The 26681-nt window shown below is 38.5% G+C and overlaps 1 protein-coding gene across 1 annotated transcript in view; it reads right to left on the bottom strand.

Annotated features, from left to right (window-relative positions):
- The window catches only part of Dscam3 (Down syndrome cell adhesion molecule 3), an 819144-nt gene that overhangs the window by 613751 nt on the left and 178712 nt on the right, over positions 1 to 26681 (bottom strand). The window contains exon 3 of the mRNA XM_071596808.1: positions 851 to 1127. Within this exon, the coding sequence (XP_071452909.1) occupies positions 851 to 1127 (277 nt within the window). The remainder of the gene's footprint in view (positions 1 to 850; positions 1128 to 26681) is intronic.

The raw sequence follows: 26681 nt of genomic DNA, 5'->3' as shown, positions 1-26681 counted from the left end.
TGCGTAAAAAAAGAACATAAATATTACAGAAAGACGTTAAATACAGAATTTTAACTGAATTTCCTTCATATTATGAAGTTACCACATGCAAATTAAATAAAAGGAAAAATATCTACCATCAAAATTCATATTTTGATTTATTGGTTAAACTAAGTTTTAATCTGATCGCATATATTAAGCAAAAGTTTTAATTTTTTTTTAATTTGTCACTTATATCAATACTTTTTAGTCACCCTAAATAAAAAATCCCAATCTCGTACGTATTCTGTAAAAAACAAATTTTTCCTGGGAAAATTGGTAAAAACAGTCAGTTGAGTGACATTCTTTTTTTTTGTTGAAATCTAGAATATGATCTTTACGAAAGGGGGGCTTTTTCCCACGGATGAAGAGAGGAATAAATAACAAAATATGATTGAATTTTAAATATTTTCTTGACTTGTGATACTGTGTAAGTTTCCAATTATCATTTGAAATTGGGAACATTTTAATCAGTCACTCAGATACTAATATAATTACTATTAAACTAGGGAAACCAAAATATGTATCAGTTACAGATGTATGTATAAATATAAATGAAAGAATTTAATACATGAGTGATTAACTTTTAAGATATACGCTCAAAACACAAAAGTTGAAATTTATAACATCCTTGAAATTAGTTATGATATTTGTAAAGCCATGGGAATTGTAAATTGGAGATTTGCCATTAGAATGTCTTCCGAGAAATGGTCTTCGAGGATAGTGCATCTCCTATTGCAACATGATGATCCCATGGTTGATTTTGTCCTTTCGGTATGTTAATCAAATAATGTCCCGAGAGTGCACGTATAATTAGAGTACACGGGCTCACCTTAATCCCGGAACTGCCTCCGCTCTGGAACCATCAGCTAGGATCCAGGAGAGATCGGGTGGAGGCGCTCCATGGGCGGAACAGCTGATCTCGGCACCGGAGGTGTTCGAAAAGGCGAGCCTCGGCGGGGGCTCTAGCAGGAACACGGGTCCTTGCTGCGTGGGAGCAGGGGGATTCATGTAAAGTCCGAGGCCGCTGGATGGTGCATGGTAGAAGGGGTCCTGCGACTGATAGGCTCCCGGATCCTGCATGTGGCTCGCCTCTACAGGCGCTTTGCCTGAAAACATAGGATGAAATTTTTGGTAATATTATATGTCACTGATAAAGTCAATGGAACTATAATATGTCACTGATAAATTGGAAACATAAAATCTTCTTGAATTGAAATTAATGAAGTTTTTTATAGAACAGATTTGAAAAATAACATCTCTCAACTTAACCGCTATCAAAATGCTACTGCCGTTTGGAGGATTTCACATTCCGTTTTGGGCGGCATTAGAATATATTTGACTAGGAATTTTCTTCTTAGAAAGATCTTCTTAGACTATTCATAAAGTCTAACTAAGCGCGTCATAGAGTAAATAATCGAAGAAATGAATGGAAATAATATTTTTAGCGGCAATAAATGATTTCTAATGTACCATTTAGCAAAGCGGTCAATTGCGAGAAACTTTTGCCAACTCAGTAGTTGATCCTGTCAGACAGTCCGATTGAAATCCGAAAAGCCCACCATTATTTATGATTTCATTCATTATATGTCAATAGTTGGTGACAGAGCAATTTTAACTAAAATATCTATTCTTAGAGTTAAAATTATGAGAAAAAGGAGGGAATACCACTAATGCTTAGAAGCTGTATCTTAAAATTGGATATCATTTACAGAAAAATATGTCATCTTCTCTCTCTGGACATCTCTCTCATAAAATGTGGACAAGACTGTCCACATTTTTAAATGACCACCTGACGCATAGGATGTAACACTTGGCGAATATGTTGAACTTACGTCATCATCAAATTTACAATGAAACGCAAAATCATTTAAATATCTTCAACTGCATTCGTGATTAACACATTGTGGCTTATTATTTTTCACTTTTTCGTATAGTCCTCAAACAAATAAATCTTCGGAGCACGTGTTTGTTATGAAATTTCCGTTCAAAACGAATAAGCAGCCAAAACGTTTTTCCTCTTTCTAAACACAGTACATATTAAGACTATATTAGTTAGTCGAAAAACACAAAAAGATGGAACTTATTTGCCAAAACATTCCATGACAACAAAGCCGTATTCAGAAAGTCAGCGCAGAATATTTTTAACTTGAACTTAATTTGAGCCAAGGTTCAAGAGCCAAGAATACCATTATAGCATAGCATTATAGCATATGCATTAGCCAATAACATTCTATAAAAAAATCTCCACAATGACAGTTAATTTCTTTAAAAATAGAAACACTATAACAATATTCATTAAAAAACCATGCTCATGGACTTATTTACTAGTGAATTATTCTACTCAGTATTACTGACTTACTTGAGATTCAGATGATTGCACAGAAAAGTCATTGATGGAGAAATTGTTTGCAGTTCATCATAGTCTCTACTTGTGAATGCTTAACATTTCTAGACTGAAACAGTTTATAAACTGAAACACTATGCATTAATCAATTCACTGTTCCAACACAAAAATGGATGAAGTTAGTGGCATAGACATAATTTTAAGGGTAGAAATCCTGCAAGGAAACCTCACGATAGGATATTTAATAATATTCCCTTCTTTGGGCGTTACACTAGTCAGAAAAATTAACAATAACATTTATATCTCCTTCTATCACTCATTTCAATTTATTCTGGTTAAATTTGCGGGCTCAGAAATAATGTCGTTAATTATTTAGACGAAGCTAAAGGACGGAAAACGAAATGATAAAATAGTAGGGGGAAAAAAATGGATGGTAGAATTATGTAAATATTCCCTCTTCATTACTACGATCTGTTGAGACCAAATTATGCCCGCAATAGATCAAAATTTAGGAGATGTGGAAATTAACTCTCAGCGTATGGATAGGGGGAAGAAAATTTTATTGGGTTAAGTTCATTGTATCTGTATTGAGATAGAATAGGTTGATATGATTATCAAGGTACGCTGGCGTTCCAACTTCGTGTGTAGAGGCTTTGATGGTGATCAACACTATACATACTCGTATCAAAGTTAAGTTCATCGTTTCCAGCCGACTAATTATGTGAAACCAAACAGCCTCATTGGAGTAGATGGCTTTAGTCTGATAATTAAATTACTCTACAAAGATTATTTAGGGATTAATTGCAATAATTATTCTGCTTTACCACTCTAATAAAATGTTGAATACTGTTTCGCGCCATATTTTTCCTCTCGGCGCTGTCCTGAAGCAATCAATATATTAAGTTCTTATGATATTTTGATTACAAAAATTTCAATTCATTGCAAAGGACGCCTACATTTATAGAGCAGTTAAACTTATATGAAAGGGAAATCAAACCTTCAGTTGAATAGCTGCAGCCTTATAATGACTTTTTTTAAAGTAATAATTTATTAACATTTAGATAATTAAATCTAGACATTATTGCATGATTTTTTTTAATGTAGCCAACTAATTAACCCAATCATGAATCAAATAGGTTGATTTAATTTTGGATCAATATTCTGATGTATTTAATCGGGCGCTGAGTTGCATTTTTACCAATATTAACTTTGTATTGTACATCTCAATCCGTGGAAGATTTTTTATCTTTAGACGTTAAAATTCCTAAATGAACTTCATAATCAAATTACGATTAAGTCGGTCATTAATGCCGACAATAAACTATGCAAACGTTTATTATGATGTATTTATTCCTCAAGAAGAGGATATCTACAAAGCTAGAGAGCCTGGCTACCCGTATATACGATCTTGAAATAAACTTATATGCAATATTACGGGTTGAACGGGAATAATTATAGACATACGTTACCGGGGACACAGGTGAAGTTTATTATGTAAATTAAGAAAATAATCGATTAGGTCTTACAAAAAATTCTGCGAAGTAGAACGGTAATTGTCGCAGGAAATGCGATGATAGATTTATACTCAGAACAATTCGCATGATTGAAATAATTTTCATTCTTTCTCCAAGTTGTCCCTCGGAAGGATTATTTAATTTTGCATTCATTCTTGATCAAAAACTAAGTATTAAAAACCGATAATAAAAAAGGTAAAAGGGATCCATTTCATTTTATAATTGTCGAATAATAATTATCGAAAAATTGATAAATAATAATTATGAGATCACCAGCATTAGTTTCCTATGCTCAAAGTAAAACTAACAATAAATAATTTTTTCAAAAATAATTTGAATGACTGAAATCAATACACGCATGCGTACGCGTAATATTTTTTTTGATCTCTGAAAGTGTTGTATTTAAGCCACTCTGGATTTATCATATAGCCATGCTTCCTGTCATGAAACTAAGTGTCAAAAGACCATTCTACACGGCACCTTAGCGGCACTCAATGGAATGGATACAAGAACACGTTGGTCGTCAAACCAAAGTACGAAGGTTGACAGACCAAGCCAGGGTGCACGGAATCCTCTAACCTACAATGAGAATTCACATAAACCAGCAACTATTGCAAAAGACGATGAGATGCTTAATGGGGCAACTCTCAAGAGAATGCTCGAGCAAACTTGCGAGAACTAAGTCCGCGGAGAGTATTCCCGAAATGGGCACTAATTAAAAGTTAGACACCGAAACTCTCTTTCAAGCCATTTAATAAAACACCGGCGAACAGGATTTCTTACCCATGCTATACCCTTCCGTTAACGGCGGAGCAAGGGTAAGGCAGCCGAGAGTTTCTTCAGTGGAAGAGAGGAGGTCGTTGCAAAAGCAGAGCCCAACCACGGAATACCCTCTAAATGTCCCCGAAAACCATTTGGTCAAACCGTATGGAGGAATTTGCCGCTCCTCTTAATTTCGGACTTTTCCTTACCTCGGAAAAGCAGGATCTATGGTCGATGCCCGCGCTGTTTCAGGCTCCCCTACCCTTTTCTTATCCACCGCTTCACCCCGCATGAGACTCCCCACCGTCTAGGACCGCTGCCACGAGAAACGTGAGCATAAAATGGTTGAGGAAAACTCTTTTTCTTCCGCAAAGCAAGACTCGGGGGCCTCGATAACGCCTCCCTTGAGGGAGATGGAGCAGGAGTGAGAGAGAGCAATATGAGAAGAGGATAGAGAAAGATAGAAAGAGGTAGAGAGAGAGGGAGAGAGACAGAGAGAGGCGAGCGTAGGAATGGAGAGAGAAATAGCGGTACTAGCTGGCAAACGGAACGAAGAAAAAACACCTTTGGGCATCCTGGGGCTAACGACTACGTATTGCCGCTGTCACTTAGTTCAGAGGCTTTAGAGATCCGAGCGCACTGAGGCCGGGAAGTGGGAAAACGGGAGGGAGTCTATCGGGAGAGGGATTCATAAAGAGTGCCCAAGGAATGGGGAGGCTCAGAGGGCGTATTCAAAGGGAGAGAATTCAACCCACCGCTGCGCCGCTCTGCTTACGGCGCGGCTGGTTGCAAAACTGCTGAAATGTTATAATCCGGCATTAGGTCATTATATGTGGAAATGATCTCAATCTCATATCCCCAACGCACAATTTCATCAAGTTATATAAGGTTCGAATTCACCGGAACAATCTTTTTTTCAGAACATTCACTGAAATCAATAATTATGCTAGATAACGCCGAAATATTGCCAGAAAAAAAATATCTTACCACACAAATGGATAGTTTCAACAATAGCCACAAATTTTAAACATGTATTAAATTTATTTTAGGAAAGATATGTTTAGGATTTTAAACGCATAGAACTTTTAAAAGGATATAAATATGGTGATTACATATGCCTGCCTATTTAAGGAGCAATAATCGAAGCACTCGCTTTGTACTTGGACCTTCCTTATTGTAAAATCAGCAGGGAATGAAAACGAATGAAGTATAATGAGCAATAACCTTTTCGCCCGCCCCAAAAACAATGAACCGATGAATGTTTCTATCGCAGCATTGGAGGACATGGACTTCCTATCGCGTCCGGACTGTGGGAGGCACTGATGTTTTGAAAATTGTAAGTCTAAAGGTACATATCCGAAACTAAGGGTGCCCTCACCCGGCAAAAAAATTAAACGAGTGCGTCTTCGACTCGCTGTCACGTTACGCAGTACGTCAAGACATGCAGCGTCCGCCGGTAGCTGCAGACGTGAAGTGCCTTGTGCCCGGCCGCAAATCAACGAATAACCAACCACCGGAATAATGTGGGTAGGAATTTGAGCACTTTCATATTAGGCACCATCGTGGCATTGGCAAAAAATCAGGGAGCCTCAATATCGCAAGTAAATAAAATAAATTTAAAATAAGTTCCTCGTTTTTGATGTCTAAAAGCCGTGTACATATCCTCCAGAAACAGTATTAACAATATCAAGTCTCTTATTCAAATGTAAACATTAGATAATTATGAGAAATTTACAAGGACCGATAAATGGACTTAAAGCCTTGCAACGGGCTCGTGGCACTATCCATTACACCAATTAAGGCAGTCAATGGTCACCAGACCTACTATCCCTCTCCTTAAGTCCCCACCGTTGACCATATTCGTCAATGGAATATTCCAGCTCTTGCTTCAACATTGGTGCAAAAGAGAAGAGAAAAATAACGGAACTAGTAGCAAAATCTACAATATACACTCAGACTAATGTTCCCGAATGCTCTTTTAAGATATATGCGCTCTACACGTCGTGCATGGAGTTGTAAAAGCCAATAAGAACAATAACAGCCTCCCGGAGTACGAAAGCCGAAGCAATTGCACCGAGCATGCAAAAGAGCATGTTTATGGGGCCAGCCTTCTCAGATCTGCCTATTATAACTGGAACACAATTATTTATCCGTCAAGTTGGATGTTATAAATTTGCAAGCATTGCAAACTCCACCAAGAGTCTGTACTAATGAGACTACGGAGAAACCGGATGCTTGTTGGAAACTCGACGGACTCGACGGTCTATGCAAAGTAAATAATAAGGTTACGTTTCATGCGTTGACGGTATTTGGTAGAATGAGGTCCTATCTTACAACAGCAACACACCAATCCTCAGAGACAACTTCGTGCTAACGGCCTCCTATTAATGGGCACGTGAGTTAACCAGCCTTACCCGGCCACCAAACGATTCAAACTCATGAAAATTGATGTTACACACTTGTTGTTATACCTTTAAGATAGTCAAAACGGCCTTCTTATGGTTAAAACGAGAACTTCATAAATTTTTACAAATTAAGCAGATTAGAATTATTTTTTGATTTTATACACTTTCCAAAATGTAAAACTTCTGAATACAAATTTTTAAAATCTAAACCTAAAGATAATATGTAAAAATAACATTATCACTAGGCAAACAAGGATCGCGTGTATCATGAATAAATTGTCAACCTAGTTAATCTTGGGAATTTTTCGAGTTTTTAAGGACTCATAAATAATTATAACTGACGTGATTACAATTATTATAAGATTAATAGTTAATTTTTAGAGATTTAAGAAAGGTTTCATGAGCCGTAAACCAAAACATTCTAAACTTTTTCGTGGGTGTGGTTTCCTTGTGCCATGTTTAAATGCTATACTCGTATGATGTTATACGCAGTGCAAACCCTTAGGAAGTGACCTTAAAACGCAGAGTTCAGTGCACAAAATAGACCCTTTTGTATCGATTATTTCAAAAAGCTACGCATTACACAGCTTTATTCATCCTCTAAGTCTATTTTGCATAAATATTTTTGATTTTACCCCCATGAAATATTACGAAGCGTTTTTCCCTCACCAACTCAGTGCGGCGTACTTTCCGGTATCTGAGAAAACTCATTTAAATTCCTTGGGCAGCAAAAGAGCCGGATTACATCGCGTTCTGACGGGCACAACACGTCAAGAATCCTTCCACCCTACCTGTTCCTTTCAGGACCATTCGCGCCATATGATAAGGTTCACGGAGAGAGAAAGGTATATCTTCTTTCACTTCATGCCCGTCTACCTCGTTATCTTTCCCATCCCAGAGCCAAATGGGCTTATTTATCTCTCTTTCTCTCTGTGTTTAACTGGCTAGAAGAAAATACCTTATCCCCTCTGAGGCCAAAAGGGCCCTTCTAAAAATAGTGACGGACCAACAAAGCTAAAAACAATGGAAACAATTTAATGGGGGAGTGCCCTTCTCATTATATTTTTGAATAGAACGTTATGTCATGGACCTGCGTATTTTTAATCCCGCTGTAACCTGAACACGAGTCCTTTCTTATCACTTCATCATTGAATTTTTTCGTAACTAGAGGGACTGAACTTAAAAAAATTGTAAACCTGGTTACGTATATGAAGACGCAACTCAACTGTAAGCTTTCAGGCAAAGTATTTACGTGATGTGCCTAGCTACAAAATAAAAAGGATTATCTTTCCAGAATTAATTATTTTAAATAATTACTTCCAAAAAAATATTTGCGTTTTTATAAAAATGCACATGTACATCAACGTCACGTTTTTCAATATAAGGCTAAAATTTATTATAATTTCCTCAAAATTAAAAGAGATCAGGAGAAATTATGACCCGGAGCAGGCATATCACGCTGCTTCCTTTTGGGGTGAGCAATATCAGGATAAATCCGGTTTTAAGCTGTAAAAGTTAAATTCTGTTCCAACAGGAACAAAAAAATACTTTCGGATAATTATTTCACGAATTTAATTCAATGAAATATGAATTTAGAGCTCCCTAATCAACCATTGAAACGTTATTTCTTATCTACGATGATTTCATATAAATAAGCCCGAAGTTCTGCCATATGCTCTGTCATCAACTTTCCGATGGTGAGCCATTATTAAAATAGAGAAAAAAAATTTAAAATAGCATTATTTTAGCTCAAGTTTTCTGGATTTAATTATCTGTGAAGCAACCGTGATGGAAATTTATCATTAAAGATCAAATTTTTAAGGTGAAACTATAATAAATCATCCTTATTTCCTTCGCGAAACCCATCTTCTTCTTTTATTAATTATGCCATAAATTTATCGTGAATATCTTTGGGCATAAAGCACTGAAAATGAAAGCTTTTTCATTCAAATTAAATGATCCCCGGAGCATGTAACATCAATAATATCTCATCACAGATTCTTAAAGAAACTCATAATGCTCATTTCCAGGGTCGAAGCAATTCCCAGCGCTTATCCCCAGTGAGAATTGTTTGCGCATCTCTTTGTTTACGTAGACTTTTCCTCAAAGTTAACACCCCGTCATTTACCAGGCTAATTTTCCCACATAGGATTTCCTTCGCATATTTTAGGCGTAACTCAACCATCCAACGTCGACGTTATCTCACCATCTGCGGGAAGCACGATGAGGCGGCTATACCTATGATCCATTTTATTCCCCTTTGACAAAAGGGGGAGATATTAAAAAAAAACCCAAGACTTGGGGAAAGAACGAAAAGAAAGGAACCTTATTGTGAAGGAGAAAACATAAATCTGTCAATTTAATTGCAGCAGGGAAAGGCAGAGGGAAGGGCAAAATCGTGTTATACGGAATTTCCTGGGGTACGGTGGAGAGGAAACGAAAGAATAGAATGACGTCACTGGGGAGGATAGCCTTTAAATCTCAACTCCTTTCACACAAAAAAATTTGACCTTACCCCACGACATCTAAATTCTTTACCCTTTAGGACTCGGTTTTCATTCAATCCCCTATTAAATGCGTGTCATATCCGATTTTGTATAAAATTTTTAATTATCTGCAGGGCTGCGATCATACTTTTCCTTTTCATTAGTGAAGGGTTTTTTCAATGATTTTTTCGATTTATGCTCGTTTCCCTCCCTCCCATCCCTGAATGATGCCCGATTCCCACTCCTCCACTGTTTGCCTTTCGTCGTCACCAGCCGCAAACATGCAATTTCTCCCTCACAGCCCTATTCCCAGCTCATTCTTCTTCCCCATTCAGTCATTCTCTCTCTCTCTCTCTTTCCCTCTCTTGGATCCGAAATTATTTATTTATTTTCCGTACCCAAACTTTATCTTCTTGTCCAATTATATCCTTTAATGCAGGCCTTCTTCCCTCCAAGTCTTTTTCAAACTCTGACTGCACCAATTCCCTTTTGTTTATTTCAACACTTTTATGTCTCTCTCTTCATTAGTTTGCCCTTTCAAATCGAGCGCTTTCATTTCTGGCGGTTCTGTAGTTTCTTCCTGTAGTTCCCATTCTGCTTATATGTTGGCATATCCTGACGATTATTACGGTCAAAATATTCTCGGTTTGTGTATGGGATCATGCTCTGTTATCTCACGCAAATTGGTCTATATTGTTTTTTCTTTCATTTTAGCTATATGTGTTTCTACATATTTTCTTATTTTATTTTTTTAAGACGCTTAATTTGTGACGAAAACTTTATAGTTTCAGGGAGAAAAATCACAATAAAATGCAATGCGACTTTGATGTCAGTAGAATGAGAGTAAAATTAAATTTTTGGTGAAATAAAGTTGGTAATTAAATATGCTGATAGTTAACTAAAGAAAATCGTACTTATGCTTTGACAAAAATTTGGAAACAATCAAACTTTGGAAAGGGATTTCATCAGTACGCTAAGGCAATACAGTTAGCATTTATTGTAAACTCAACAAAATACTTATTACAATAACAAAGATTTACAGCCAGTCATTCCAGAGTGACTAAGCATCAACTGAGGGAGCTCAGGGAGAAGTGGTACAACGTAAAAGCCTAAGGAACCATTTAAACAGAGAGATGCTTTATTGGTAGCAATTAAGCTTTCTTTAGAATTTAGTCGCAAAATACAGACTCGATTAGATGATTGATCCTTAAACTTTTAGCACCATCCAGTAACGTCGGTTCATTTGGCTTTAGTATTAAGCAATCAAAAAGTTCTTAGTGAATGATTTCTGCAATCAAGATTTGCTAATCAGCAAAAAATAAGACATCAACGGTGTAGTCACGCGATAGGGCGAGGAAAGCTACGAGACGAAGACATCGATAACGAGAGCAGGGATAAATTGAAGGCTATTCAAGTTTTGAAAAGTAAAAAAAAAAGCTGTAAAGTTTGCTGATGCCCAAAATTTTGTATTATGCATTTAAATACCTCAGATTATTCAGGATGACAGTCGAGGAATATGTATAAATTGACTTGATGACGTATCATTATGTCCACCAACGAATGATGGCATGCACGTGCACCAAGCATGTTGGTTAGAAGGATAACTGAGGAGAAAATGAGGAATATAAATGGATATTCCGTAACTTTTATTCATATTCTTTACATTCAGCCAAATTTATAAACTCTCTGCCTCCACTTTTTCCTTCTCGATTTAAATTTTAGGAAACGCATAATTTCATTTTTTTTAAATTATATTAATTATTTTCTCATAAACCGAAACATTATTTCACTCTCACCAATTTTCGACTAAATACCATTCACGGAGACACATTCTGGAAACACTAACATTTTTATGAATCGATCGAAAACATTGAGATAACCCTTAAGGATTAAAGGCATTTATTTTGCTAAATAAAGCCTTATCCAATGCATTTCTATTTATTCAAGAGTTTATATCTCGTTTTCAGACGCACACTATGCGAATCGATATAATTACATCCTTTTGGAAAACGTACAAACTATCGTTTTACAACAAAAAAACTCATCTGAGAAGGGTTGGTAGGATTTCATGGTGACAAATCACAATATAGACGCGCAGGGCAACGCCGAAAAAGTCAATAGGAGGGCCAAAAAGGTAAACGGTAATGGACACGCTGCAAGATGAGGAGGCCATAACAGTGAAAGTTAACGTGAGAATGCGAAGGAGACGTTAAGAAGGGACGCCGAAGGCGTGGGGAGAAAGAAACTGAATGAGTGGAGGTAAGGGAAGAAACGATGGAGGCGGGGAGGGAAGGCGGATGGATGGAAGCTATGACCCGAAAGATTGGGGGCGGTAAAATGAAAGTGAGTTGGGGAGAAAAGGGGGAGGAAGGGTTGAGAAGGAAGGGTAGTGAAGGAGGTTTTGGTCTTGATGAGATGACCCTTCGCGAACGTGAGCGTATATGTGTTAGGGAGCGCGTGTCTGGGCGATTTCGTCTGCGGCGGGGACGGAAAAGGACGGGTGGGGGGAGGGCAGTGAACGGGCAGGGAGGCGGCGGCTGTTGGTGCGGCATGTGGGGCTGCGGCTGAGAGAAGGCCCACACACACACGGCGGAACTCGGAAGGAGTGGTAAAGGGGACGGGTGTTTCGGGTGAAAGAGGGATTTCGGGTGAAGAGATCCTGTGAAGACGCTGAACAGATTGTGCTCCTCCTTTGGGCCTTTAAAAGGATGCTTTTCCGGCGGAAAATGGGTTATCTCGAGGTCCCCCCGCTTGAGACGGAAGAGAATAAGGACGAGAGGATGTCACGCGAGTGGAAAGGGAGATTATAATGCGAGGTTATAACGCGCGCAGAGGGAAAGAACCAACTTAGGAAAAATGGTGATGAGTCGACGAGAAAATGGAAGTAAAATATGTTTCAGTAATTGACTCTAAGAATAGCGTATAGTCCTGCAAATTATTTGGGACAAAATTGGGCGACAGTGTTGAAAGCTACATTTTTACTGACTTACTAACTACGCAATGCCTAGTGTCAGTGCTAGAAGGAAATGCGTTAAATTTTGAAGAAGGTTTTCAGCATTTGAAATACAGCTAGTATATAATCAGGAATACATTTTGATAGTAAATAAGAATGGGTACCTATGTATTTTGAAATAATTTTAAAGGGTCAACTTCAAATGAATCTCCAGATCATTTGATCATTTGAATCTCCAGATTTTTTTAATTATTTGAAATTCTTTCAAAAATGAATTGCAGTTATACCGGTTGAGCAGTCTTCGACTTCCTATGACTTCACGCAACGCCTTGAACATTTAAAGGTCTTCATAATTTACAACCCGTATGAATCCGGACATAATAAAGTGGTAAATATATAGAAATATTTTACAGAATCTCAAAAAAATAATGTTTAAACTCCCACTAATCGTCTAGTATTGAAATAATAGAATTCCCGTATTTGAATTTACTTACTTTGTATTTACAAAAATAACCTTAACTTGGAAAAATCGCGGAGGACTGACTAACAAAATGAGAAAATATAATAAAGAGGAGCATTATATCATATGTGTAATTACCATGCTATGGATTATTACATTAATGCACGGTCCCGTCGGTTGTAACGTTAGCTAATTGATCGTTCTAATTGAGGAACCTTACGCTGTAATTCAATCTACTCACTTCATTATGCTCATCTTGAACAAAATATCTTGGCGATCACAGATAATCGGGTGAAATAACATTCCTAGAACTGTCATCAACTAATGTAAAAGTTCACATATAATAACCATTATTTCAAATCAAATATCATTTTGAATCAATAGGCTCCTATGGAACTATTCATATCTTATTTAAGCGCACACTGAATAGACTAGAGAAAAGATAAGTAAAGTCTAACAGTAAAATACGCGAACAAAGTTCATAGATTTTCGTCCTGGGTCTTACCTTAGTTTTCAACTGCTGTTCACTTTAATTATATCCCAAAATTTGCTTGCCAACTCAACTCAATCGTTCTTTACAGGCACTCGAGTGCTTCACGCAACGTTATCGACAAGCCGTCACTCTACGAACTCTATCGACAAGAACATGTCGATTGGGGATTTCCCATATTCATTGAACTCGAAATCCGGCGTTAATTTTAAGGTGAGAAGACTTCGATATAAAAGCGTCATGTTCAAGAGTTTTTGACATAACAGACTAGAATAGAGAGATTATGATGCAATCCGTTTTGAAAGTTCCAGTAAAATTAAAGAAAAAACTCTATTGGTATCCCATTGAAATTATTGCGAAAATACAGGGTTCGTCCGGCAAATAAGTGTACTGAGCTCAGGAAAAAAAATTTATTACACTTTTACATATCTTAAGCTAATATTCCTCAAAATAGGACCCTTGTGAGTCGATACACTTGTTCCAGCGGCGTTCCCATTCCTGGAACGCTCATCGGGAACCTCTCGAAGACACGTCGTCACGGCCTCTTTGACGGCGTCCAAAGTCCCGTATCGCGTTCCTTTCAAACTCCTCTTTATCTTCGGGAACAGAAAGAAGTCCGGTTGTGCCAAGTCCGGGCTGTAGGGCGGGTGCGGCAGCGTTGCCACGCCGTGCTTGGCCAAGAAGTCCGACACGACAAGCGCGGTGTGAGACGGCGCATTGTCGTGATGCAGCCGCCAGATGTTTTTGATCGCTGGCCGGACGCGGGCGACTCGTTTTCGAAGCCTGTCGAGCACTTGGACGTAAAATTCAGCATTTACAGTTTTTCGTTCAGGTGGACCAATTCTTAGTGGACGACTCCCCTTTTGTCAAAAAAGACAATGAGCATCGCCTTGATCCGAGATTTGCTCATGCGAGCTTTCTTTTGACGGGGTGATGATGGGGTGTGCCACTCCGCACCTTGTCCCTTCGACTCCGGGTCGTACTCAAAGATCCACGTCTCGTCACCCGAAACAACGTTCTCTAAAAAATGTGGATCATTTTTGCAGTGATCCGCAAGTTGTGTCGCGATTTCCAAAAGATTGAGTCTTTGATCATCACTGAGCACTTTCGGCACCAACTTTGCACAAATTTTTCGCATCTGTAATTGGTGCCTAATAATCTCGTGCACTATTGTTTTTGGCACATTACACTGCTCTGCTATCATCCGAACACTAAGACGACGATCAGAGTTCAGTACATCGCGAACTTTTCGCACATTTTCGTCGGTGAGTGTCGTTGATGGGCGTCCAGGCCGTGGTTCGTCGTCGACCTCTTCTCTGCGCCCCACGAACATCTTGTGCCACCGAAAGATCATGTTTCTGGACATGGCTGACTCCCCGTAAGCCTGGTTAATCATACCGACAGTTTCGGTGGACAATTTCCCAAGCTTTACCGCAAATTTGATGGAATAACGCTGCTCCAAAAACTTCGGCATCGCGTTCCGTGACGTGGGTCGAAGCTAGGAGGTTCGCGTTAACAGAGCTCCTCACTACACCACAGCTCAGAGCCGACTGCCTTTTTCAGCGTCGCTTGCCAACATACCCCCCTCATATCGCAGCCCGTCAGAGCGGTGCTTGGCGCGCCTGGAGCGGCGGGAAAAAATCAGTACACTTATTTTCCGGACGAACCCGTATTTAGAGCGCTAGTTCTTAAAGATAAATAAAATAGCAAATACGGAGTAATACGTTTCACAGAGTTAAAGAACTAACTCTTTCCTAGTTTTAGCCATATACAATTAACAGTGTTTGTGAATTAGGGCCAAAATTAGTAAATAGCCAATACTGAAAATGAAATAGGTAATACAGAGTGAAAAGGGAGGGTCAGACTGAAATACGTGTGATTACGGAACCAATGAAAAAACTAAAAAGAAGAGGAAAACTTACAAGCACGGGATTTTTTTATGGGATGACTACTTAACAACGAATTAGAGGATGCACAGCTGTTTAAAAGCATGTGTTCTACCATAATTTTGCTTTCATGGCAAGAAAATCAAATTCAGAAGTAGTAAAGTGTTGGTACCACAGAATTGTTACGAATATTTGATACTGAATTTAGAACAATTTATTATTGCCATTCAAATTATTATTAGTAACGGATTCGATTCTAATTGCATCCATTCACATCCCATAATGTTCGGTATTTCTTAAGTTTGCCTCAAACCTGTAGTATGCTGTTGCCCAAACTTTTGCTGCTACAGTTGCCCAAACCTGTATTTACGTCTGCTACGTCAGTATGAGCATAGTTTGGTGAATAGAAAGTAGATGAATTAAATGACAAGGTGAAAAGGCAAAAGCGTTTTCAAGAGTAGTTGCAAACATTTAATTTTTACCTTTTTGCTTCTTCCAACTCTGAATAATTCACAAGAAAATTGGTTTTTCGAGGAATATCCCATGATGGACCTTATTGATCTCACGTGTCCATAATTGGACGAGTTTTTATAATGTGCCCTCGGATTAAAAAAATAGGTGAGAAGAAAGGTGCTCGGAACTTTGAATGGAAACAAAAAAATATAACGAAAAATAAACGTTAAGGCAGTAAAATTGAGGAATAAGTACACGAAGGTGTCAAGTCAATATTATCTAAATGTCAAATACGAGTATATCTACCAAATACGACATTTTGCGAATAATTAGAGTGTAAAGCGCTTGTCCAGAATACTAGCAATACATTTATTCAATATTGGTTGTGCTTATTTTTGAAAATCAGTGGGATGAAACATCATGATAAATTTAAATTTTAGAGGATTTTCACGCAGGATATGATGGTTAGTCGGATTGCTAGCGTATCTGACGAGAAAGATCATTAATGCAAATGAAAAAAATTTAACCCTCCTTATGTCACTGAGTTCGGCTATTTCGCTTCTCACTGATTGATTACACATAAATGTACTTTACGGCTATGTCCATCAAAGTTTATGCATAACATATTAGGTGCGAGCGGCGAATTCTAATCATAATCCTGTTTCAATGCACTGAGTCGGAATCAACGTTTCTACTAATTACATGTACACCGCTCAAGAATCAGAACCCTCTATTCCATCTCACTGAGCGTTAATATTGATTGTATTTTCCATTTTGAATATTTTAAAAACATGTCAAACGTCATCATCATCGCTACTTATGCGCATTCTATGCAGATGGATTTTTAATGAACGAGTTTAATCAAATTTAAGCTCGATAGATCCATTACCTATTATGGCTACATTGATTAAAACTGAAAACTAAAACTAAACTGATTGTATTTAATAGGCAATATTGATTTAAATAAAATTGAATTAAGGAATACATAAAACTGTTTCTACCTATCTAAATAAGAAGCTGGCATTTTGAAACAGAATTAAGAAAGAAATTTTCTCATGATCGGCAGCAATGTTGCATTTTAACATATGTTATCCGCCTCTCCGAGGTAGGTCGATCCGAACGACAAGGGTGATCTGACAAGTGCTCGGGCTGATGATGAAAACGATAATTTATATTTTCATTATAAATTTTATTTTCGAACATAATCGTCTTCAATAGTTAGGTATTTGACTCAGGGGTGCCATTTGACAGTGCCATTGTCCAGTTTACGAAGTGTTCTTCAGGGGAAGCTTCAAAGAATACGTCCACTGTCACAATTGCTGCTGGATTCAGCATAAAATGCTGACCAGCGAGGAAACTTTTGAGTTTTCATAAGAGGTTCTTCATAGGAAAATCCCCTCAATTTTGCCATCGGTAAAACACTTTGGCGGGCAGGTGCATTGTTCCAATTGAAAACTGTTTTTTCTTCTACAAGCCGGGTCTGCTTTCACAAACTTTTGCGTCCAGTTGTGTTAGAAGGTTAAAACAGTACTCCTTTGTTATTATTTTACCCTTTTCAAAATATTCTATCCACAGAATTACTTTCACATCCCATAAAAAATAGCCTCCATGACCTTTCCCGCCGATGGCACCCTCTTTGCCTTCTTCAGAGCTTGGCCTCTATCCACTGCATGGATTTTTGTTTCAATTCTCGCGTGTAATGGCGAATTTTATGCTTCAACCATTTTCACATATCGATGTAGCAAATCACTTTCGTAGGAGACGTCGCATTAGCTAAGCATTTTGAAAAATCAAAACCTTTTGCCGATTACCACATTATCTCAGTACTTTAAACTTATGATTTAATCACATCCAACACGCGTACGCTGTTCCACCCTCTCGCCTGATCATCCAAAATTCTTCCTTTTACCAGACCCTTATGGAATCCGAACCTAACCTCTATACTGTCCATCATTTTATTCTCTTTTTTTCGTTTCCTCAAACACATCCTCCCCATCTCAACTGCATTTAACAATTCATCCTTTGTCATTCACTCTTCCGACTAACTTCTCACCTCTTTATCTGCGCTCATCCTATTCCCTCAACGACCTAGCTCCTGTGTTCAGCATAAAATGTTACAGCCTTACCCAACATTATATTCCGATAAAAGTATATCAAAGATCGGATAAAAAATATTTCCAGACACACCATGAAAAAACTGAACCTCATTTCACCTTCAGTAAAATATTAAAAAATACAAGGAATTGAGCTGTATTCATGGAACTGTTTCAACTAAAACAATGTTAGCGTCAAGAGAAAAAATACTCTTCAAGCGGTGAAAAACTGAATACAAAATTCTATAGCAGAGGTTTTCAGCATTAACAAAGAATAAAAAAGGCTTTGTTCCTTCAAAGTGACAATGCCACTCTCAATGAGGAATTTTGAAACAAAAAAAGACACTCGGACTATATCTCTGAACTCCAGATTCAACATATGTTTTGCCTATGAATTTTTTCGCTTCCACTGAACCAGCATGCTTCTTCAAAAATAAAAGTACACGAGCAGGCTCATGCATTTACACACTACCCTCGGAGGTTTTGGATGAACGTTGCAGATCACGTAAAATACTTGGATGACACCATCGCATCTGATCTTACATGGGGGAAACATATACGTGCTTTTTGCGGAGGAGCACGAAAGAAGGTGCCTTTCATCAAAAGTGCGGTCGGAAAATGTAGCGATGAAAAAGCGAAGGAGGCGTGTTATTTTCTGCAGTGAGAACCAACATAGATTATGTGGCGAGTATATTGTAGTTCGTTTCAAAAAACATTGACTAGAGAATTGAACGGGGTTCAGAAAAGGGCTCACAAATTCATAAAAAATTCGTACGAAAGAATACAAATCACGTCATATATTTACTGCAATATCTGGGATGGGACCCTATTGATATTCAGAGATTCAGAGCTGGATTAAAGCCATTGCGAAGATACCAATCCAGTGGTTTTTAATCCGGCGTAGAAGATATGATTCAGCCCCCAATTACATAGACGCGGCAGTCAATTATTTAAAAATATAATTGACTGCCGACCGGATAGATTCAGGCATTCATTTTTTCCCACGCACTTTTCGTGAAAACAACATCAGAAGAAAATCATAACACAGAAATGGATTATCACTGGCGGAGATATTAAGGGAAAATGGCTTACGTCTTAACGATCCCTGTGACGTCTCCCCGAACCGGTTGGAGGGGTGTTGCGGAAATAAAGTTGTAGAGATAATAAATTTGTGAATTGACCGCCCTGAAATAATTGAATGTATCTTGACAATCAGTGACTGCGTTGCATATGAGCCCACCTGTCGCCCCCCTTCCACGTGCTTTATAGTATTTATACAGGTATTATATTAGCCTCACATCCCTACCCACCGCCACGCTAGGTTGCAACGTAAGTTACTTTCTTGACATCCCTCGTATGTTCACGTTCTTCCGTTTAATTGTTTTATACTTACTGCTATTTATATCTTCCGTCATTTATGATTTTCTATTCATTTTTTTATATACCATTCATGTTTCATTTGCCGTTTTCTGTATTCATTGTTTAATATATCGTCATCACATCTTTCTCCTATCAAACTCGTCCCATAATCCTCCCTCCAATTGTTATCAACTTCTTCCTGATTTTCCAACCAACGGCCTCCTGCCCAGCTTTTCTTCCACCAACATTCCATTTGCTCGTACTTTTTCTCTTAATCATTCTCTGAAGTTTAACATTCACTTTATGAACACTAAATTATGATCTGAATCTGCATCTTCTCCTGGGAAAGGTTGTGTTGTTTACGCTCGGTAAAAATCTATGCTTCACCATACTACAATTTAACTGATCTATCTCTTTTTCAACTGCCACATTTTGTGAACCGACGCCTACTATGGTTTTAAACGATATTATGATTACTACGAAGCTATTTATCTAACAAAACTCTACCGTTTTTCCCCGTGGTCAATTTTTTCTCCTAAACCGTGCCGTTCCACCACACGCCTATCCTTCCCTTCGCCTAACACCGCATTCCAATCCCCCATCACTATCACGTGCTTCCCTTTTGGTATATATTTGCAATCATTTCGCCTAATTGATCGTACAGACCATCTACATCTTCCTCCCTATGACTGGTTGTCGTCATGTACAACTGGATTACCACTACATAGACTGGGCTTGCCCTTATTTCTACAAATAACTTTCGACCATTCACCTATTCCAGGTTCACTACCCTACTCCTCAGTCTCCTCGTTACTACCATCCGCCTTTTGTTAAAAATCACTCGGTAAATATCATTAAAATGTTCCCTGCAATCTTTTCTTCTCATCTTGCATAGTCCTTATTTTCTCTCTTCATCTCTCTTTTGATATATTTCTAATTTCCTGCCCTCAGCGTCATCCTAACATCTATTGTTTCTTTTTTCACGGTGGTAATCCTCTTCTGTCTATTCTTTTCGGTCAGCGTCTTGGGATCCTGTCAGCGCCAGGGGATTGTGCGAGGATTTTGTGTAATATACCTCGGGCTTGCCTCCTCCACTGCCGAGCACGGTATTTGGTTCTGTTGGCTGTATACTGTGAATACCAAGACTCATTTTCATATTAAGCTGCACCATTATTCCTTGATATAAATAATGCAGATGATTTCCCATTGCCTTTCTAAAAGGTGTTCCAACGCGACACCATCACTTAGTTGCCACGCACTGGATCAACGCCTTTGCAGCCGTCCGTCTCACTGAGAGCCGCTGGTCGGCTCCTACCTTTCGGCCAATCTATCCATGTGCCACTGACTCTATGGTAAAAATTCTAAAGTTTACATGTTACGGGCATCTTTTCTATACCCAAAGTCACTGCCTGTACTGTCATTCAATGACGTTTATCCTAGATTTCATATGCCTTGCTTTCCAAACATAAGGTTGCAAATGATGTGAATAAATTGATAAAAAATACTTTATTACAAGTGATATAAATATAATTACATTCAAGAAATGCAAATAGTTAAAAATTCACATATTTAATGTCATGTGTAGGCCTGTGAACAATTAGTGGATTTTTATGTTTTTCCGAAATTTATATAAAATAAATGATAGGATACACACACAGGCCGATTTATTCTATTCCACTGGTCCTACTTAACATGAGTTCAATACTGTAAAGGCCGTAAATCATAACGCTCTACCCCGCTGTAAGAGTATGCGATTAAAAAGAAGGGACAAAATGCTGTAAGGACGTAAAATTCGTAAATATGCCTCTTCGGGAATCCAAAATGATGTTATCCACTGAAGGCTATAAATCACAGCTCCGGGAAAATGACCTCTAAATACCGCTCGGTATCAGTAAAAATATTATCTGAAAACATTTGTTTTCGCCACAATATTTTTAGTCATAAAAAGTGCTGAACATATCGCCAGGTACTTAAAAAGGGTAATGAAATATACATTTTTTTTAAGGACGCGGAAAATATCTCTGCTCCGGCAGTGATTTCCATGTTATCGAGATATATGGAGGAGGAGATGAAAATCCCATGACGACTCTCGATCGTTATTTTTGCTTCGCTATTCCGGCGCTGGGGAACGGAGACGCCAACTCCACCGTCTTCCTTCTTCTCGCCCAAATATTCCCAGAATCACCTTTCGGCAGATAAACCTCGCGTTGTCGGAAATCTGTTCTTATAACTCTCCTTCCGCTAATGCTCTCCCTCTCACCCACCACCCACTTCTTCCCTTTTCGATTCTCCTCTCCTCTCCTCTTTTTATGAAACCTCGGTATCTCTATCAGGCCACTCCTTTTTCCGTTTCGCTCACACGGCAACCGACAAAACCCTCCCTACTCTTGAGGATCAGTGAGAAAAAAATATACGATCGGATTCTACCGTTTCCAATTCCTGATCTCATTCTCCTCCACAGACTATATTTTGCCTGTCAGCCAACTTTCTCACAATTTCGGTCCTTGCACTATTTTTCTTCTCACTTCCCCTCACGCTTCGGAGCGTTTTATTTTTCTTCCTACCAGTTCCACACTTTATTTACCTACTGTCCTATCGCCTTTCCCTGGACCACTCAAACCCTATCTTATTCCATTCCTAACTCACCGTCCGCTGCTCAGAATCTAACTTCTCCACCATATTCCAATAAACCACGTCGCTTTTCCACATAATTCCAACCTTCGGCTTCCACCCAACAAAAAAACTCAGCTAAGCCGAACCACTGCTTCTAGTTTCTCATCTTAAGTGGTACCGGGCTGCAAACCCAGGAAAATTCAACCCGTTGTTTTCCTGATACTCTCTTAGGGATATATATATATATATATATATATATATATATGTATATATATATATATATATATATATATATGTATATATATATATATATATATATATATATATATATATATATGTATATTTGCGACTGACATTCGATATCACATGAGATACCTTAGAAATCCTTTAAATATAAATAAGGAACATGAAGCTAAAAGAAATATTTGTTATTATCTACAATCACTTCAAAACCATGATTCATTCGTCCAATATTTCCATTAGAATTTCGCGTATTTATGAACCTTGTTAATAGCTGTACATCCAGTGAAAACTTCCTAAATGGGGAGATGCCTTCCCCAACATCCAAATTTCAAGACCCTGAGTGGCGTAGATTTATCAAAATAATCCATCCTCTACCTACCTTACAATACAGTCTACATGCACTTTCGCCTTAACCTTATGAAACTAACAATGCAAAAAATACCAAATATCCCAGAAACTTTAGTCTGCTTAGATATATCGGTAATGAAAGACCATCGGTAACCGGCAGTTCCGACACTCGGAAGAATATTTTCAACTCAAGTATGTGCTTCCGACCAGATGGCCTTGAAATCAAATCCCAGTGTCACCTTGAACGCATTAAATAAAAAAGATTGTGTTTTTCTTAGTATCAGATTTATCTGCGAAGCAGTCACAGAAGAATGAGCTTCTCATCCCTTCCCAACGGCCAAAGTGCGTGACAGAAACGAGTCATTAAGCTCATTGTGTTACGGAACCTACCCTCATCTATCACTCAGGTATCCTGAGTCTTTACGGTAGCCGACACTGAGCGAATAGATCACGTTCACTACTTTTCCAAATAAATACAGGGCATATACTATGGTGCCGTATCAATTTATTTTCCTATAACTGAAAATAAAACCCGAGAAGTTTGAACTAAGACGTATATCGGAGAGTAAAATATTTTCATGTCATAAATCGATAAGAGTATCATAAAACAGTTTTATACTTAATGACAAAATCAACATCCTTTGCTTACGTCTTTCCATCTACGATGGGTTTTGTCAAAACTTAAAATTATTCCCTACTTTTTTATAAGTAATTACCCGAGGAGTAGTAGTAGTAGTATTTATGGGAGGCTACCGACAGCTGAGGTCATTTGTCCCATAGGAGATGGACAGAAAAGGATGAAGGGTCGAGAGAAATTCGGCCTCGGCATTAGCCTACTATTTACGAAAGGCACCAAGGGGTCCGCAGCTTAACGTCCCATCCGACGGACGGCGTACTCACTTAAAGTGCCCTCCAAAAAGCACCTCAAGTAGGGATCGAGATACCACTGATAAATATTCAACACCGCTGGGATTTGAAGTAATTACCCGAATGACAAAATTTTGCATTACTTAACACTCACATTACCTTAGCGGATTTAGCTTCTTTTATAAAACAATCCCTTGGTAAATGGTGCTCATAAAATATTTTCAACAAATAAAGAGCACATTTTGACATGATTATACCACGCGATCTAATTTTATGGGGAACATTTTGATATGGTACTACTATAAAAAAATCTCTTATCGCTAGATAAACTCATGGAATACATTAAAATAATTTTAATTTTTTAATAACTTTATAATCTACATCTACATCTACATAATACCCCGCAAGCCGCCGCAAGGGCGTGTGGCGGGGGGTGTTAGGTCACCAACCGTAAAAAAGAAAAATACCACATGCAAAAAAACAACACGGAAAATTACACCCACAGCAGCGCACACACTCATGCAAAAATCCCTTCATCCAATACTCATGCAAACACATATACCGCAAAACAACTAAAAAACTGCACCCCATGATGCGGCACGAAAGCCATCCTACAACACGGAAGCCAGGACACAACAAGCGAGAAATTGAAACACCACATGAAAATGCACCACGAAACACTCTGCCCCCAAAGAGTCTTTAAAAGGCAGGGAATGCGACCCAACGTTGCAGGTAGCAGGAATTTCCCCCCGCGGAGAGGGAAGAGGGATTGAAAGGGAAACTTAAAAACAGATGAACAGAACATGAATGAGGTCATTCGGGAAGAATGTGTTAATATAACAAAACACATAAGGTTAGTGGAAGAGCATGCATTTAAATACAACTAATTATTTTTTAGACGCTGAGGGTGGCAAGTGGAATTTTTGCTATCTATAACCCTGCAGTTGCTATCCCGTATTGTCCGTGGGAAGAAGGAGTCCTTGAGTCGGCTAGTTCTGGCATCTATTTCCCGAATTTTATATGCATGATCCAAGCGACCAATGTATGTAGGAGTACGAATAATTTGCGAGACCTCGGTGCTGAAACATGCGGATCTAAATTTATTTAATAATTTCAATCTTGCATTGAATCGTCTCTCAGCCAATGATTCCCACCCCAAATCCATGAGCATTTCGGTGACGCTTTGCGTTTTATCGTAGGAATTTTTTACAAAACGGGCTGCCCGGCGTTGAACCTTCTCAATTTCCCGAATGAGGCCTTTTTCACTCGGATCCCACACGCTGCATGCGTATTCTAAATGAGGCCTTACAAGAGCGTGGTAACAACGTTCCTTGACCTTCGAGTCACTTTTGCCGACAATGCGTCTAATGAATCCCAATCTTTTATATGCTTGACCGCAGACTTTACGTATGTGAGTCCCCCAAGTTAAGTCTTTTGTGAATGTGACACCTAGGTATTTTACCGTATCAACTACTGCCAGGTCACCTCCAGCTAATTTGTAAGCAAATCCCGTTGATCTTTTAAAGAAATTTACCACTGAACATTTATTATAATTTAGAGTCAATCCCCAGTTAGAACACCATTTAGTAATGCAACCTAAATCCTGCTCTAGAATAAAACGATCCTCATCCCCAGATATCTCCCGATAGATCACCGTGTCATCCGCGAACATCCTAATTTTACTTTTCACTTCGCGGTTCAAATCGTTAACAAAAATCAAGAAAAGCAACGGCCCGATCACACTTCCCTGAGGTACCCCCGACGTGACTCGAACGCTGTCGGAACTAGCGCCATCAAGGACTACCCTCTGTTCCCGCTCTGAAAGAAAATCTTTAACCCAACTTATGGCGCCCTTGTTTATACCCGCGACCTTTAATTTATGAATGAGTTTACCATGTGGGACCTTATCAAATGCCTTCTGAAAATCTAAGAAGATGGCATCCACTTGCCTACCTCTCTCACCCGATAAAAGTAAATCATGTGTAAATAATCCTAATTGGGTTTCGCAGGACCGGGTTTTCCTGAATCCGTGTTGATTGTCACTTAAAAAGTTAATATTGTCAAGGTGTCTCATTATTGAACTGACAATTATGTGCTCTAAGATTTTGCAACAGATAGAAGTGAGAGATATAGGTCTGTAATTACTGGGATCCTCCCTGTCACCACCTTTAAAAATAGGCGTTATTTGCGCGGTTTTCCAAATCTTAGGTACTTTGCACTCCTTGAGGGATTTTTTAAATATAAACTCAAGGTACGGGGCAATGTTTGGAGCTAAATGTTTTATCACCCTAGCTGGTATATTTTCGGGACCCGGGGATTTGTTGGGTTTAATCTCGTTAAGCAATTTTAGAATTCCTTGTTGGTCCACTGTTATTTTTTCCATGGGTGGAGTATGTATTGTTTCTTGGAGATGTGCGGTGGCAACATCATTCGAGAAAACGCTTTGGAAGAATGAATTTAGGATGTTAGCTTTACCCTCACTGTCTGTATGATTTATATTGCTACAATCCCTTAAGCAAGCCACGGTTTGTTTACTCCCATTTACTTCCCTAAAATATGACCAGAAAGCTTTGGGGTCAGTGTCCAAGTGCTCGCAAAGTACTTTGCGTTTAAAGTCCAGTAAGGCGCTACGTAATTGTGTTTTGGTTTCAATTTTAGAGGATCTATATGTGTCCCATAATTGTTTATTCTCAGGGGATGATGTGTTCACGCCTGCCCTCTTTACCCTAGAGTGTAGCATTCTCTGCTTTCGAAGGGCTTTTCTAACGTCTTTATTGTACCACCTGGGGTCGCGATTTGCTTTAACGTATTTTATAGGTATGAAATCTACGATTCCTTTTTGCATGATATTGACAAATTCTGTCCAAGTTTCTTCCACGTTGACATGACTTAAGCGGGTTTTGAACTCGGGTAGTGAAGAGTTTAATTGATTGGCAAAAGATTCAAAGTCTGCTTTATGGTAATTATAAATTTTTCTTTTTGGTTTAACAATCATTTTTATTTCTATGTCCAAGTGGACATTAATTGCTTTGTGGTCACTCAAGCCCTCATCAGTTGATACACTAATAATACGTTCAGGCGTGTTTGTAAGAAATAGATCCAATATGTTCTTTCCACGGGTGGGCATGCGTACTGCTTGATGGAGGGAGTTTCTTTGAACCAATTTTATCATGGAATTGCAAGATTCGCGATCGCGGGTCCCAGATTTAACGATATTGTTGTCCCAATCTATACCAGGGAGATTAAAGTCGCCACCAATTATGTTTATGCTGTTATTATATTTACGTGTAAAATTGTAAATTTGATCGTTGAGGGTGTGAAGTGTTTTCAAATCTGAGTCTGGAGGTCTGTAGAAAGAGCATAAATTTATGTTGGGTTGATTGG

This window comes from Hetaerina americana, unplaced genomic scaffold, assembly GCF_022747635.1.
Source record: "Hetaerina americana unplaced genomic scaffold, ioHetAmer1.1.p SCAF_8, whole genome shotgun sequence".
Taxonomy (NCBI): domain Eukaryota; kingdom Metazoa; phylum Arthropoda; class Insecta; order Odonata; family Calopterygidae; genus Hetaerina; species Hetaerina americana.
This window is presented reverse-complemented; position numbering and strand designations above follow the sequence as displayed.